This window comes from Miniopterus natalensis, chromosome 2 (genome assembly GCF_054644295.1).
Source record: "Miniopterus natalensis isolate mMinNat1 chromosome 2, mMinNat1.hap1, whole genome shotgun sequence".
NCBI classification, from domain to species: domain Eukaryota; kingdom Metazoa; phylum Chordata; class Mammalia; order Chiroptera; family Miniopteridae; genus Miniopterus; species Miniopterus natalensis.
The window spans coordinates 142,799,140-142,815,047 of NC_142082.1; the positions used below are offsets into that span (position 1 = coordinate 142,799,140).

The 15,908-nt window shown below is 43.4% G+C and overlaps 1 protein-coding gene and 1 pseudogene across 1 annotated transcript; both read right to left on the minus strand.

Annotated features, from left to right (window-relative positions):
- Positions 1-6,087: 6,087 nt before the first annotated feature.
- Positions 6,088-6,547, minus strand: LOC107528256 (NADH dehydrogenase [ubiquinone] 1 beta subcomplex subunit 3). Its single transcript, XM_087813924.1, has one exon. It carries the CDS (start codon positions 6,516-6,518, stop codon positions 6,228-6,230), a length of 291 nt encoding a protein of 96 aa, XP_087670050.1. The 5' UTR covers positions 6,519-6,547; the 3' UTR covers positions 6,088-6,227.
- Positions 6,548-9,135: 2,588 nt separating this feature from the next.
- On the minus strand, positions 9,136-11,394 carry LOC107528112 (jupiter microtubule associated homolog 2 pseudogene; annotated as a pseudogene).
- Between the last annotated feature and the right edge of the window lie 4,514 nt (positions 11,395-15,908).

Sequence of the window (15,908 nt, forward strand, 5' to 3'; positions counted from 1 at the left end):
GCATACGCGGCTTCCAAAGGGAACAAGCACTGAGTCTGGGGGAGGGGCATGTCGCACGCCAAATATCCCAGGAGGAGAAACTGTGGCTCCCAGCTCTTCCCTTGTCCTGCAGTTTCCACATCTCCTGTTCCCTCTCTTCTTTCCGAACCATTTTCCACAAACCCACCCCTCACTTCTTCCCTTTCTCCTCCTCACCCAGTCACGCAACTCTCGTTCTCCTCAACACCCCCCTCCCGCCATCCTCCATCATGGCCTTTCCCACCCCTTCTCCCCAAATCCCCGACCCCCTCCCCCTCCCGGGCTCCTCTCCCTAATCCCTCAAGCTCCTCGACTTCCCCCGGGGTCCCGCGTATCCCCCACAGCCTCCCCGACCCAAGGCCCCGGCCCGGGCCGCGGGGGGCGCTGTGGAACCTCCCCGGGTCCCTCCACCCCCGCGCGAGGACGTTACCATGCCAGAGCCTCGGAGCAGCTGAGCCGGCTGGGCCCACCCGCTAGTAAAAGCCTCTCTGATTGGCCAGGCCACAGCCGGGAAGGCGGGGCCAGTAGGGGGTCGCACCCCTTGGTGGCCGGGGCTCCGGTCGCTCCGGTCGACCAGCCCGGCCCTGCACCGGCCCGGAGCGCCCAAGCTCGGCCCCGCCCCCCGGCGCGGAGAGTCAGGCCCCACCCCCGCGCCGGGTCCAGGACCCGCCCACTGGAGGGCGGGCGGCACCTGCTGGGCGCTCTGACTGACCGCCCCGGCCCGGACGCCAGGCTGCACAAAGCCGCCAGAGCTCTGGGTCCCCGGCCTTCACCGCGCGCGCCCGCAGCTCTTCGGCCTTCCCGCGCTTCCCACCAGCCACCCCCAGACCTCGGCCAGCCGTTCTCAGCCTTCGCAGCTCGGCTGGAGGGACGGTCGGAGCGGCTAGATCCCGTGCTCTCTCAGGACCAGAGCCTGAACCGAAGTTTTTATTCCGAATATGAGTATCTTTGCACTTAACAAAGCATGTTTTTATTCGACGCGTAGTTTTTTGTTTTATGTTTTTTATCCTCACCCGAGGATGAGGGAGAGATCAACAGACTGGTTGCCTCCCGAACGCGTCCCGACCGGGGAGGGTATGGAGCGGAGGCACGTGCCCTGCAGCCCGCGGGCCCACGCTCTAACCGCTGAGCCAAACCGGCTGGGGCGGGACCCAATCCTTTATAGGAATTAGTGTAAGATAAATACTGTGTTGTGCAGATAAGGGAATTATAACCCAAAGCTATTTAATAAATGTGCTGAAGGTGGCAGGGCTAGTAACTGACAGGGCTTCAGGAATACAGGTGCAGAAAGGGATCAAACACCTTCCCTCCAAAGCCTGGGTAAAGATGCTTCCTTTTTCCATCAACACCTAGTTGGGCCTGTACTCTGCCTGGCATTGTGCTAGGTGCTAGAAATATAAAAAACTCTGAACTGGGTATCTGCCTGCAGGGAGCTCAGAGTCTAGGAGGGGAGGGGTAGAAAAACAACCAACACGAAGTAGATGTCTTAAATTAGAGGTTATAGATGGAAGGAAAGGAAGAGGGATTCATTGTGGTTTTCCTCACAATACCTAGATAGCCTCACATGAGGGCATAGTCCTGTGGTTTTCAAACTTAATTATTGAGACCTCTAGGCATAGCAGAAGTGGTTCAGAGGTTCCACAGATTTTATTATTTTATTTTTAAAGCTTTTCTTTTTTCTATGAAGTATTTCCTAGAATACATAGACACCGATTTTAGAAAGTCAAATACTTGTACAAGATTTGTTATAAGCAGAACCCTTTCTCCATTTTCAGCTATTTTAAGCTGTTTCTTTTTGGAATTTACCTTCATATCTCCGGCCCTCCTCCAACTTCATCCCTCCCTACAGGGTGAGGAGTCTAAGGAGATGTGCTCATCCAAAGACCACTTATGCCCTTATATGCCATATCCTTAATACCTAGGACCCTACAATTCCCTGCCCACCTTGCTTGATGGGCTTGTACCAGCTTCTTCCTTGCATCTGTCCTTCCCAGGGAAACTGTGCTGATGGTGTGGGCATCCCTAGGCCTGAAGGTAGCCAAGGACAGCTCTTTACAGCAAGAGGTGTGAGCACAAGCTGGGGTGTCCACAGGACCCTGCCTGAGGTTCTCTCAAGGCAGGACAGAGGCAAAAAAAGAAAGGAAGGGGGTCAGGCAAGAGCCAAGCGCTGGAGCCTGCTATTTTCTAGTGTGGAACTCTAGGATTCCAAAAATTCTAATTAAGAACCTGGCCTTCCAGGTCCTTATGAAGATATATTTGTAATTGAGGAGTTTAGAAGGTATTTTATTATTATTTTTAAATTTATCTTTATTGTTGAAAGTATTGCAGGTGTCCTATTTTTTCCGCTGTTGACCCCCTCCACGTCAGTCCCACCTCCACCCCAGGCCTTCACCCCATTATTGTCTGTGTCAGTGGGTAATGCATATAACTTCTTTGGTTAATCTCTTCCCTTCCCTCACCCCTCTTCCCTTTTCCCTCTTCCCTCTTCTCTCTGAGGTATGACAGTCTATTGCATGCTTCAATGTCTCTGGGTCTATTTTCTTTGTCAGTTTCTTTTGTTCATTAGCTTCTTCTTAAAGAAGACCCTTCAACATTTCATGTAGTACTGGTTTGGTAGTGATGAATTCCTTTAGCTTTTTCTTAACTGTGAAGCTCTTTATCTGACCTTCAGTTCTAAATGATAGTTTTGCTGGGTAGAGTAACCTTGGTTGTAGGTCCTTGCTTTTCATCACTTTGAATATTTCTTGCCATTCCCTTCTGGCCTACAAGGTTTCTGTTGAGAAATCAGCTGACAGTCGTATGGGTGCTCCCTTGTAGGTAACTAACTGCTTTTCTCTTGCTGCTTTTAAGATTCTCTCTTTGTCTTTAACCTTTGGCATTTTAATTATGATGCGTCTTGCTGCGGGCCTTTTTGGGTTCCTCTTGTTTGGAACTCTCTGTGCTTCTTGGACTTGTACATCTATTTCTTTCACCAGGAATGGGAAGTTTTTTGTCATTTTTTCAAATAGGTTTTCAATTTCTTGCTCTCTTTCTTCTCCTTATGGTACCCACATAATGTGAATGTTGGGCCTCTTGAAGTTGTCCCAGAGACTCCTTACACTATCTTCATATTTCTGGAGTCTTTTTTCTTTTTGCTCTTTTGATTGGGTGTTTTTTGCTTCCTCATATTCCGAATTGCTGATTTGATTCTCGACATCCTCTACTCTACTGTTGATTTCTGTAAACTATTCTTCCTTTCAGTTAGTGTAGCCTTCATTTCTGACTGGTTCTTTATTATGTCATTGCTGATCTCACTAGTTTCTTTAATAGCCTTACTAAGATCCTTGAGCATCCTTATAACCATTGTTTTGAACTCTGTACCTAGTAGCTTACTTGGCTCCATTTCATTTAGTTCTTTTTCTGGAGATTTCTTCTGTTCTTTCCTTTGTGACATGTTTCTTTGCCTTGGCATTTTTGCTGCTTCCTGGTGTTTGTTTCTATGTATTAGGTAGAGCTGCTATGTCTCCTGGAATTGGTAGAGTGGCTTTGTGTAATAGGTGTCCTGCAGGGCCCAGAGGCTCAGTCTCCCCAGTCACCTGAGCTGGACCTTCTAGGTGCTCCCCTATGTGTGCTGTGTGCACTGTCCTATTGTAGTTGAGCCTTGGTTGCTGTTGGTGTCCCTGGGAGGAATTGACCCCCAGGCCAATCGACTGTAAGGACCAGCTGCAACTACTGCCAAACAGATGCTATGCTGGAGACATCCCTATGTAACAGTATTTACTTCAGTGGAGCTTTGGTGTTCATTGAGTTGGCCCCTTGAGTCATTTATGGATGTGGTAGGGTTGTAATCCAGCATGGTTGAAGCTCACCACTGGGTGCCCTGTTTCTGGGACCTCCCTGGAAGTGCAAAGTCAGCCTCTGCCTGTGCCCTGCCTAGGATCACCCAGCATGAGCTACACAGTAGTCTGTAGATGGCTGCTATTTGTGCTGGTCTTGGAGGTGCCCAGGAGAGGCCAAGCTATGAACCAATGCAGGTATGGGGCACACTGAGGCCAGCTGCTGCTTGTTTGAGAGAGTTTAGGAAAATCCTAAGCCTGAGGCAAGAGAGGCCACGTGCATAGAAAAGCCACTGGAAATGTTTTGGATGAATTTGCAAGTAGGGAGGGGTGAGGTCTCCAGGAATCACCAGGGCAGGTGAAAGGTGTGAGTCAGGTTGATAGGTGGAGATTCAGAAAAGGCGCCTGACTGCCAGTTCTGTTGGGGGAGGGATCGTCAAAGGAGCAATGGCCTCTGCCAGCTCTTCTGTCTGTGAGAAGCTGCTCCTCCAGCTCTTTTCCTGATTCCAGGCAAGTTAGTTCCTCCCTGAATGTCCAGGTTCCTTTCAAGCTGCTGCCCAGCGCTGGGACTCAGAGGAAGTGCGTCTGAGTAAGTCCCTGTGTGGGCCCTTTAAGAGGAGCTGCTGGGACTCCCGCAGCCTCCATGTCACTCAGCCAAAATCCCCATTAGTTATTATAGCCTGAAGTTCTGGACTTCTCTCCCTCGCACTGGAACCCTGGGCTGGGGGCCCTGATGTGAGGCTGGGACCCCTTGCTCCTCCGGGAAACCTCTGCCACTAAGGTATTCCTCCAGGTTTTAAACTGCGGCAACTTGGTGTGGGACCATGGCTGCATTTCCGCAATTCCGCCTAATTCTGCCCCATGTCTGCACCCCTTTAACTGGTCTCAATGTGCTTCTTTAGTTCCCTAGTTATAGGACTTCTGTTAAGCTAGATTTCAGGAATTTCTGAATGATGGTTGTTCTGTATTTTAGTTGTAATTTTGATGTGATTGTGGGAGGAGGTGGGTACTGCTGTTCCCTATGCCACCATCTTGTTGTCTCTCGAAGGTATACTATTTAACAGCTTGTTGGTTTAATTTATAACATTAAAATATTTAGTACATGAGTCTCCGTTGTAGTTTTGCCCTAGCTCCCACAAATAATAGGGGTAGATTTGAGGATTTTTCCCCTTCCTCTCTCCCCACCACTTATACCTCATTCCCATCTCCCTTCTGCCAAATTTAATTTGATAATTTTTGGTAGTTCAATTTTTAGTTCTTATAACACTATGACTATATATTCCATTCAGAGTTGAGCTGTGTAGAAAACTTTGATTATTCTTTCTTTCCTGCACAATTTTTTATTTTTCCTGGAATGAATAATTATCTTATGAGGTTTTTTCCCCATTTGTTTAGTTGTCTATATATTTATCACAAAATCTTCCTTAAAATCTTCTCCAAGTTGTCTAAATCTCTTCTCAGAATATCTGGATATGGCAGATATTCTATCAACTTTGCCTTCTTGAAGACATCTCTGCCAGAGCCCTGGCCTGCTCCAACCTGAGGGTTCATCCTCTATCTTTGTTGAACATCTGGCATCCTGGTATCTTCTCTCTCATCCTCCTGAGCATTTTCTTTGCCTCTCTCCTTAGTTGGATCTTTTATTTGCCATATTCCATGTCTTTCTCTTTCTTGATTTATTTCCTCTTTTTGGAAGAGACCATCTTCCAGAAGCTTCCTGAGACAGGAAGTGATTATATTGTTTGGAAACTTTGCATGTTTGATATGGCCATTATTCTACTCTGACACTGAATTGATTGTTTAGCTGGGAATTGACTTTCTTGGTAATAATGAAGGCATTGCAACATTACCTTACTAGTTTTCATCACTCCTCTCAAGGTGAAGCCTTTTAATCCTTATCTTTTGTAAGTGTCTTTCTCCCCCTCTCTGAACGTCTTCTTGTCTCCAGTGTTCTGAAATGGCAATGATATGTCTTGGTGAGATGCTGTTTGTTGTGCTGGACATTCAGTGCCCCTCACTTCTGGGGAATAATCTTCAATCATCCCATTGGTGAGTTCTTCCTTTCCATTTTCTCTGTTGTTTCTTTTTTTGGAACTTCTATAATTCAGATGATGGATCTGCTGGACTGGTCCTTCTAGTTTCTTATTTTTTTCTCCTACTTTCCATTCTTTTACTTTGTTTTCTTGGATATTTCCTCAATTTTATCTTTCCATTCTTCTACTGAGAAATCTTCTGTGTTTTTCTTTTCTTTTTTGACTGTCACATGTATTCTTTATTAAATCTTACTAGTATTCTTTAAGGGACAAACACACAGATGAGTAGGCTACAGTGAAGAAATCATCTTATTTTTAAAAGTCATTTACGAAGCCACTAAAATACTTCCAGGTATTATCTTCAGTGATGCTTCTTATCTTTACTCTGGGACTCCAAGTAATATTCAGCCCCTACAGCCACCACAAATGCGGCAAATCCCCATTTGAATCCTTTTAATAATGCACCGACAAAGGAAATATTGTTTGCAAAGCCACCCATGTATCTCCAAGCTTCATTGTAGCCCCATGGATCCCTTAGCCCTCGTGCAGCCAGCTTCTCCTGTACAGTTTCTAATGGTGTCCCTTCTACCTTCCATTTTTTATAATCTGGAAGTTCCATTTTACTATGACCATGTTCATGTCCATGAGCCATGTCTGACAGCAATCTGACCTCTCAGGATATTCAATAGTCATCATCAGAGAGATGCAAATTAAAACCATAATGAGGTATCACTTCACACCTGTCAGAATGGCTACCATCAACAAATCGACAAACGACATGTGTTGGCGAGGGTGTGGAGAAAGGGGAACCCTAGTACACTGCTGGTGGGAATGCAGATTGGTGCAGCCACTATGGAAAAAAGTATGGAGTTTCCTCAAAAATTAGAAATGGAGCTGCCTTTTGACCCAGTGATTCTACTCCTAGGAATGTAGCCTAAGAATCCTGAAACATTAATCAGAAAGAATATATGTACCCCGATGTTCACAGCAGCACAGTTTACAATAGCTAAGATCTGGAAACAGCCCAAGTGCCCATCAGTAGATGAGTGGACAAAAAAGCTGTGGGACATTTACACCATGGAATACTACACAGCTGTAAAGAAGAAGAATCTCGTACCCTTTGGGACAGTATGGATGGACCTAGAGAAAATTATGCTAAGTGAAATAAACCAGGCAGCAAAAGACAAACATCACATGATCTCGCTTATACGTGGAATCTAAAGAACTTAATAAACTGATGAACAGAATAGATTCAATGACATGGAAGCGTAGATGTTACTGATGAATGTCAGAGGGATGGAGGAGGGCGGGTGGGTGGAGGGAGAGAGAGTAACCAAAGAATTTTATGCATATATGCACAACCCAAGGACACGGACAATGGTGGGGAGAGGGACTGGGGAGAGGGATGGGACAGAGTGGAATGGGTCATTGGGGAGAAAAAGGGACATCTGTAATATTTTAAACAAAAATAAAATTTAAAAAAAATATATATATATATATTTTTTTCCAACCCTCCAGCCAGAGCCCTCTTCTGAGTTTTTCCATATTTTACAGATTTTATTACTTTCACCTTATTTTTATTCTCTGAATATTCATTTTACAGCATTTCGTTTTGTTTCAGAGTTGCAATAGCTTATCTTATCTCTGAAGCTATTGTAATTTTGTTTAAGTTTTCTTTTTGCCTAATCTCTGTTTTCTCTAAACGTTTTTTTCTGTTGTTTTGTTCTCTTTCATATTAGATTTTTTTCTTGAAGGTCTTATAATCTTTGGTTGTCTGTTCACATTTAAGGATGGATTACCAAAAAGCTGATTGGAAGTGTTTTGCTCTTTGGGTTCATAAACATGATGGGACTTACTGGCCACAGCTTCACAGCAGGGAACCTCTACTGTCAGCATCTTAGGACTTCCTTCTTGGGGTGGTAAGCCATCTAGTACAATCAATTCCTTTTTGCCATATGGTTGCCCCATTGGTGCCTTAGGATCTCTCTTTCTCTAGTCTAAGTCAGTAACCACTCATCCACATGCTTTCCAGCTTCTTAAAGTATTTGGCTCTTGTCTCCTCTCCTGTTTCCCTGTCCTTGTGGATCTCTGCCTTAAAAAAATCCCTTTGCTCTAGTTTTAGTGTATTTTTAGTGCAGCAAAATTAGATACATGTGTTCAATCTACCATTTTTACCTAGAAACTTTAAATATATTTTAACTTTTTAAAAAGAATTTAAATAACCCAATTATGTATCTGGATAGAGTTTTAGTCTTACAGAAGTCAGTGGGCTTTGCAAATAAAGGAACTGTCCACATCACTGGTGAAGAGCTAAGGCTGAGACTTAGGGATGAGAGAAAAAAAGAAACAATTTACAAGCAAAACCAGTCTATGAAGAGACCAAGACCAGTCCCTTATGAGTGAAAGGCAGATCGCCACAGAGGATTGGGGTACAAAATCTCTCCATAAAGCATAAGACTGAGAATAACTTTTTGTTTTTGGTCGACAGTTGTTGAGGAAAAGCAATCAAGATGTTTCAAGAAAAGACTGCAGCCCAGCCAGTGTGGCTCAGGGCTTGAGTGTCAACCCATGAACCTGGAGGTCATGGTTCTATTCCCAGTCAGGGCACATGACCAAGTTTCAGTCTCTATCCCCAGTAGGGGAGACGTGCAGGAGGCAGCCAATTGATGATTCTCGCTCATCATTGATGTTTCTATCTCTCTTTCCCTCTCCCTTCCTCTCTCTGAAATCAATAAAAACTTATTTAAAAAGAAAGAAAAAACTGCAGAATACACTGTGCCTGAGTGCAAAGGAGGCCTCGGGTTTTAGCAGCAATAGTCCCAAGAATGGAGACTAGTGTTTTGGCAAGTTATTTTTGGCTTTCTTTCAAAGGCTTTAAACTCTGTTACTGTGTTAAGTGATTCCTAGGTATCCAATTGATTGGCAGATCACCCATGCAACAAGGACAGGGAAGATCCCACTTCATCAGGCTCTCCTATAGCCTGCACCAGCTCCCCATCCAGCCCATCTGAGAGTCCCTCTCACATCCAAAATTACAAATGAGTGCTCACCAAGGAGTCATATTTTTTCCCCATGAAGATATATCTCTCTGCAGTCTAGAAGGCGAGGTCTTCTTCATCTCTCATGGTGGCAATAGAGCCTGAGCAGTGGCTTCAGATACACAACAGACCCTCTCCCCACCCCTGTTCCTTTGGGCTGAAGGAAACTATAATATTTGTAATTCTATCCCTCGAGTTTCTTGTCTGGCTATAGGAGAAGCAATAGCTTCTCTAGCAGAAGGAGATGTTGGACTTGCCTCCAGGTAGGTTCAGGACTTTGTTGTGAGATCAAGGCCATGGGCCCAACCTGGGCTCATGGCTGTCTATCATGGGGGTGGGCTGAGGCTCTGGGAGAGGTCTGCTTCTCTTGGGCTGCCTTTCTCACCAGCTCTTCTCTGGGCAAGGTGCTCGTTGAGGCTTTAAGGTCCAATTTTGATCTCCACACAAGAGCACGTGATCCTTGGGTTTGTTTGGGTGTGCCAAGGGTAAAGTAGTCTTCACTGGGGACCCAAAAATGTCACTGGTCTTCCTACTAGGTGGGTTCAGCTCTGTTGAGTGTGCACAAGCATTGATTCCTTAAAAATACCACTTCCTTCCCTCCTTGAGGGTTGGTCCTCTTAGGCATGTACTGAGGTCCTTAAGTTTGTCCAAAAATATCTGATGCCATCCTGTCGGGTGGGCTTGAAGGAACAACTTCTGGACTTCTGAAAAGGTCACTCAATGTTCCTCCTGGGGGCTCTATGGGCCCAAAGCCAGTTGGATGCCCTTGCTCTCCAGAATATGGAACATTTCACCCACCATTTGGCACCTGGTTGCCTGTATTTTAACTTTTAAAAACAATAGTTTAAAAATATATACAGTCAAATGTCCTATATATAAAAGTTTGAGGTTCATCATAAAAGACTTGTTGACATGGAATGACTTTAGAACACAGAGATGTCATGAAGTTGAACATATATAAATATTCTAATAAGATATTTCTTTTACCTGTTTTAAATAGTAAGGTTGTACAAAAGGCTTTGCTTGGAAAGGGAGTTGACTGCGTTTTTTAAAAAACATTTACAAACATCTCTCCTGAGCTAGTGATCGCTTAATTGTGGCCCTTGCACTATGGTGAAGGTGTTGCTATCGGCCACAGAGCTGCATGGGAAAGGAGCTTGGACGAGGGAGCATCCCAGCCTCAAGGGAAAAGGGAATGAAAGTAGAGACTTGCCACCAAAAAGAGAGAAAGGGTTATTTCCTTACACCCTCCAATACCCTCCTAACTTCCAGCCCCTTGCACTATCTACCCACAATCCCACCACATCTTAGGCATTATAAAACATTACATTTTAAAAAATCAGCTTTATTGAGGTGTAATTTACATACAATAAAATTCACCAATTTTAAGTGTACAATACAGTGAATTTTCACAAATGTATATAGTCATATAACCACCACCATAATCATGAAATAAAACATTTCCTTCACTCAGAAACCTCCTTTGGCCCTAACTGGCTTGGCTCAGTGGATAGAGCATTGGCCTGAGGACTGAAGGGTCCCGGGTTCAATTCCTGCCAAAGGCATGTACCTTGCTTGCAGGCTTGATCTGCCAGGAGGCAACCAACCGATATGTCTCTCTCACATCAAGTGATCTCCCTCTGTCTTTCTCTCCCTTCCACTCTCTTTGAAAAGCAATGGAAAAATATCCTCACGTGAGGATTAAAAACAAAAACAGTAAAAAAAGAAACTTCCTCTGTGCCCTTTTGCAGTCAGTCTCTTCCTGTTCATCTGGCTCCTGGCATTTACTGATCTGCTTTGTGTCATAGCTAGCCTTTCCGGAATTCCAGGTAAGTGGAGTCACAGATTGTAGTAGTTTGTGTCTGGCTTCTTTCACATAGCAGACTGCTTTGGAGACTATCCATGTTGTTGCATGTATCAGTAGGTCATTCCTTTTTACTGTGAAGTAGTATATTTCATTGCATGGACATAATACCATTTGTTTATCCATTTGCCAGTTGGTGGAATTTAGGTTGTTTGCTGGTTTGTGCTATAACAAATAGAGCTGCTTATGAATGTTTGTGGATAGCTCTTTGTATGGACATATGTTTTCATTACTTAGGAGTGGGATTACCGGGTTGTATGGAAATGTATATTTAACTTTTTAAAAAACTGCCAAACTGCCCTGGCAGGTGTGGCTCAGTGGCTAGAGCATCAGTTTGCACACCTAAGTCATGGGTTCAATTCCTGGTCAAGGGCACGTACCTGGTTGCAGGTTCGATCCCCATCCCGCCTGGGCACATGTGGGAGGCAACCAATCCACATTGATGTTTCTTTTTCTCTCCTCGGGTGATGATTAAAATAAAAAATAAATAAAAATTAAAACCTGCCAAACTATTTTCCAAAGTGGATGTACCATTTTAGATTCTCACCAGTAATATGTGAGGGGTTCACTTTACCATCCTGCTCCGCAGCACTTAATATTGTCACACTTCTTATTGTCTGACTCATCCTTGTCAGACTTGGCACCTTGTTGTGGTTTTAACTTGCATTTCCCTAACAACTAATGATGTTGATAATCTTTTCATGTGTTTATTTACCATTTGTATATCTTCTTTAGTGATGTGTCTATTCAAATCGTCTACCCATTTAAAAAAAACAGATTATTTTTCTTCTTGTTATTGAGTTGTAATGGTTCTGTATATATTCTGGATACAAGTCCTTTATCAAACATGTGTTTTGCAAATATTTTTTTTCCAGTCAGAGGCTTCTATTTCCTTTCATTTTATGTCTATGTTTGTGAGGAATATTGGGGTTTTTTCCTTATAGTATTTTCATCTGGCTTGGGTAGCAAGGTAATGCTAACCTCATAAAATGATTTGAGAAGTGCTTCCTACCATTCAATTTTCTGGGAGGGTTTATATAAAATTGTATTATTTTTTTCCTTAAATGCTTCGCAAAATTCACCAATTAAGCCATCTGGTGCTGGAGTTTTCTTAGAGGAAAGGTTTTTAATTACCAATCCAGTTTCTTTAGTAGATACAGGGCTTTTCAGGTTTTCTCTTCTTTATTGTGTGTTTCGAGGAATTTGTTCATTTCATCCAGTTTACCAACTTTTTTGACAGAGTCTTTCCATACTACTCACTTATTATTTCCACTGTAGAGTTCATATTGATGTCCCCTCTTTCATTACCAATGTTGATAATTTGTGTCTTCTCTTTCTTTCCTGGTAAAATCTGGCTAGAGTTTATAAATTTTTTTCAAAGTACCATTTCTGATTGCATTGATTTTCTCTATTTTTTTTTGCTTTCTGTTTTATTGATTTCTACTGTTAGTCTTATTATTTCCTTCTGCTTACTTTGAGTTTCTCTGTTCTTCCTTTTCTAGTTTCTTTCTTTAAGCACTGCTTTAGCAGCATCTCACAAATTTTGTTTTCATTTTCACTCCGTTCAAATTATTTCATAATCTTTCTTATTATGTATTCTTTGACTCACGGATTATATAGACGTGTGGACAAAAAGGGGCCACATACTAGACCCGACAAGCTCAGGGAAGGTCTGCACGGTGGCCTTGCAAACTCGGAGACCTAAAATAACCACAAAGGATGGTCTGAAATGAAAACTTTCTACACATAAGCAGTTTATGGATGGTAGTCATGCCCTAAGGCAGTATTTTTCCCTAACAAAGGTTAATTTTCATCTTAACTAAGCCTGTCAGTTGTCTTTTGCATCTGAGATAACATCCTGATTAACACATGTTTTTGCAAAACAAAGTAATTTCCGGGACCTCAATGCACCGGAGCCGAGAGCATGAATCCTCTCATTGTTATTGATATCTTGTAAACTGTGAACTATCCTGTACCCACCTATGTAAAAGAAGTATGTTTCTATCCTTTTACTTTTTTGTCCAATCCCAGAGGTTTCCCTCACCCCCTTGGCTTCCTCCCACCTCCCTAATCTATCACCAAAGGATTTCATGTAACCCAGTTGTGTCTTCTCCTTTGATTGTAATCTACAAAGCAGGGTGCAAAACTGCCATTCTCCGGAGCATTATTCCAATTTGTTGAGATTTTGGCTCCAATAAACTCACAAAAAAATTCTTCACATGTTTGAATGTTTCTTACGTTAATTGACGTACATTTAATTTACAAATATTTGGGAATGTTCTAGATATTTCTCAATTATTGATTTATAGTTTAATTCCACTGTGGTCAAAGAACATATTTTGTATGATTCTAATCTTTTTAAGTTTATGGGTATTTGTTTTACAGCCCAGATTATTGTTCCTTATGTATTTGGAAATAACGTGTCCTGTTATTTTTGAGTGAAGTGTTCTATAATTGTCAATTGAATTGTGTTGGTTGACAGTGGTTGTCAAGACTTCTGTATCGCTACTTGTTTTACTTCTACCCAATTCCTGTACGAGAAGTATTGATATCTCTATAATTGTGGGTTTATCCTGAAGTGTAGCACTCCCATCTTAGCACTCCTATTTTCTACCCTTACAACCGCTACTTTGAAGATAAGAGCAACAAAATTTGGTAGAAACAATGACCTCTTCCCCTCCCCTGGCTCTTTGTAAACTTCGTAAAAGATTTCCGCCCATAAAAATTCCAGGGAATAGTTAAGCAGGAAGGGTAATTAACGCTTATCTTAGTTTCTGTATACCGCTTCGCTGGTCCCCCACCTGCCCCCCTTAGCCAAATAGAATGTGGTTTTTGCCTTTATATTCTCCCTGTAAAGACTCTTCGGGGCTGCGAGTTTGTTCAGGGCAGGAGCCCGCTCACAGTCACCGGCTAATAAATCTCCAAACGGTCAATTTGGTCTCTGTGTGAATTAATCCCGCGAAAGCCGGGTATAACAATCCATTTCTCCGTTCACTTGTTTTTTGCTTCACGTATTTTGAAGCTATGTTATTAGGGTCATACACGTATAGGATTATGTCCTCTTTATTAATTGACACCTTTATTGATATGGGAAGTCCCTCCCTTTTGATGTTTGCTAATATCTCTAGTTATTAATATAGCCCCTCAAGTATTCTTTTTGTGGTAGGATGTTAGACAGACATGAGCAGAGCAAGGATGATGGGCCAGGTACAGAAGGCTCCAGGTGCCTAGCAAAGGGCAATTGTAGGGCTGGACCTCCCCTCTAGGGTGACCTTTCCTCCCCTAGCATATCCCTGGTCAGGTGGTTTGGACCCCCTGACTTTTCCTCTCTAGATATAACATCTAGGCCTCAGTTACATTTCAGCTTCAGGCCCAGAAAAGCAACAAAACCAGACCAGCGACTCCATGGCTGACCTCAGGACCAGCTGAATTGGATAATGACCTGCTGCCCTGGTGCCGACCAATCAATCAGTGGCGACATAGACCCTGAAAGGACACACCTGGAAAGCTGCTGAATGTTCTATTGAGATCTTCCTCTGGGACCTCCCCTAAAATCTCCACCCTTAGGATGGAGGACCCAGTGTGCTCTCCCCCCCAGGAGCGCACCCCAACCTTTCCCTCTCCCTCTCCCTTTCCCATTCCCCTCCTCCTCTCCCCAGGCACATTACCTTTAGCTTCTCACTCCCAAGCTCCAAGGGCCCTTCCTTTAACTCCATAACTTGTTTCTTCAGCCCATTTCTTCTACAAATTACTTCTTCTGCCTCTGTGATTTTATAAGTAAATGTTCCCTTATAGTTTGAGTCTCGACTCTGAATTCTCTCCTAGCCAGAACTCAAGTACTAAGGTTGTGGAACCCAGGTCTGGTCTGATCCCTCTGGTCCCACTGGTCTAAAGCCTCATGCCCTCCCTGCTGCTACAACATGTTGATTAGTATGAGCATGGTTTCTGTCTTTCCATTCTTTTTCTTTGTGGACAAAAGGGGCCACAAAGCTAACCTGACAAGCTCAGGGAAGGCCTGCGTGGTGGCCTTGTAAACTCAGAGACCTAAAGTAACCACGAAGGATGGTCTGCAATTAAAACTTTTTAACTAGCCCTAGCAGGTTTGGCTCAGTGGTTAGAGCGTCAGCCCTCGGACTGAAGGGTCCCAGGTTCGATTCCAGCCAGGGGCACATTCCTCAGTTGCAGGCTCAATCCCCAGGCCCGGTTGGGGCACCTGTGGGAGGCAACCAATCGATGTGTCTCTCTCACATTGATGTCTGTCTGTCTGTCTCTCTCCCCCTTCCACTTTCTCTGAAAAGCAATGAAAAAAATCCTTGGCTAAGGATAAAGAAACACCCCAAAAAACCTTTTTAACTAAAAGCAGTTTATGTCCACCCAGCGGGCGTAGCTCAGCGGTTGAGCATCGACCTAGGATCCAGGAGATCTTGGTTCGATTCCAGGCCAGGGCACATGCCCGAGTTGTGGGCTCGATCCCCAGGAAGGGGCCGTGCAGGAGGCAGCCGATCAATGACTCTCATCATTGATGTTTCTCTCCTTCCTCTCTCTGAAATCAATAAAATATATTTAAAAATAAATAAATAAATAAAAGCCATTTATATCCTAGGCTAGAATCTTCCCTGACAAAAGTCAGTCTTTATCTTAACTAAGCTTGTCTATTGTCTTTTGCATCTGAGATAACATACCTTTGGAATGTCAAGGTAACTCCCCTTTTTTCCAGATCCTTCAAAGCACAACCAATACACTAGGGCGGAGACCATAAATCCTCTCATTGTTACTGTTATCATGTTAATTGTTGATGGTTAACTGTCCTATACCCACCTAGGTAAAAGGTGTATGTGTCTATCATTTTACTTTTCATCCAATCTCAGAGGTTTCCCTGCTTTGCTCTCTCCTACCTCCCTAGTCTATTGCCAGTGAATTTCATGGAACCCACTGGCATCTTCTCTGTCAATTGTATAATAAAGTCAGGTATAAAACTGCCATTCTCTGGAGCATTATCTCAATGCGTTGAGATTTTGCTTCGAGCAATTGTTGACAGTTTGGCTCAAATAAACTCACAAAAAATTCTCTATAGATTTCAATGTTTCTTACCTTGACATCTTTTAACCCATAGGTATCTTTTTATTTAAAATGTGTTTCT

What these genes read in the sequence shown, in the direction of transcription:
- LOC107528256 (XM_087813924.1), bottom strand. Translation starts at nt 6,518, where the DNA reads ATGGCTCATGGACATGAACATGGTCATAGTAAAATGGAACTTCCAGAT.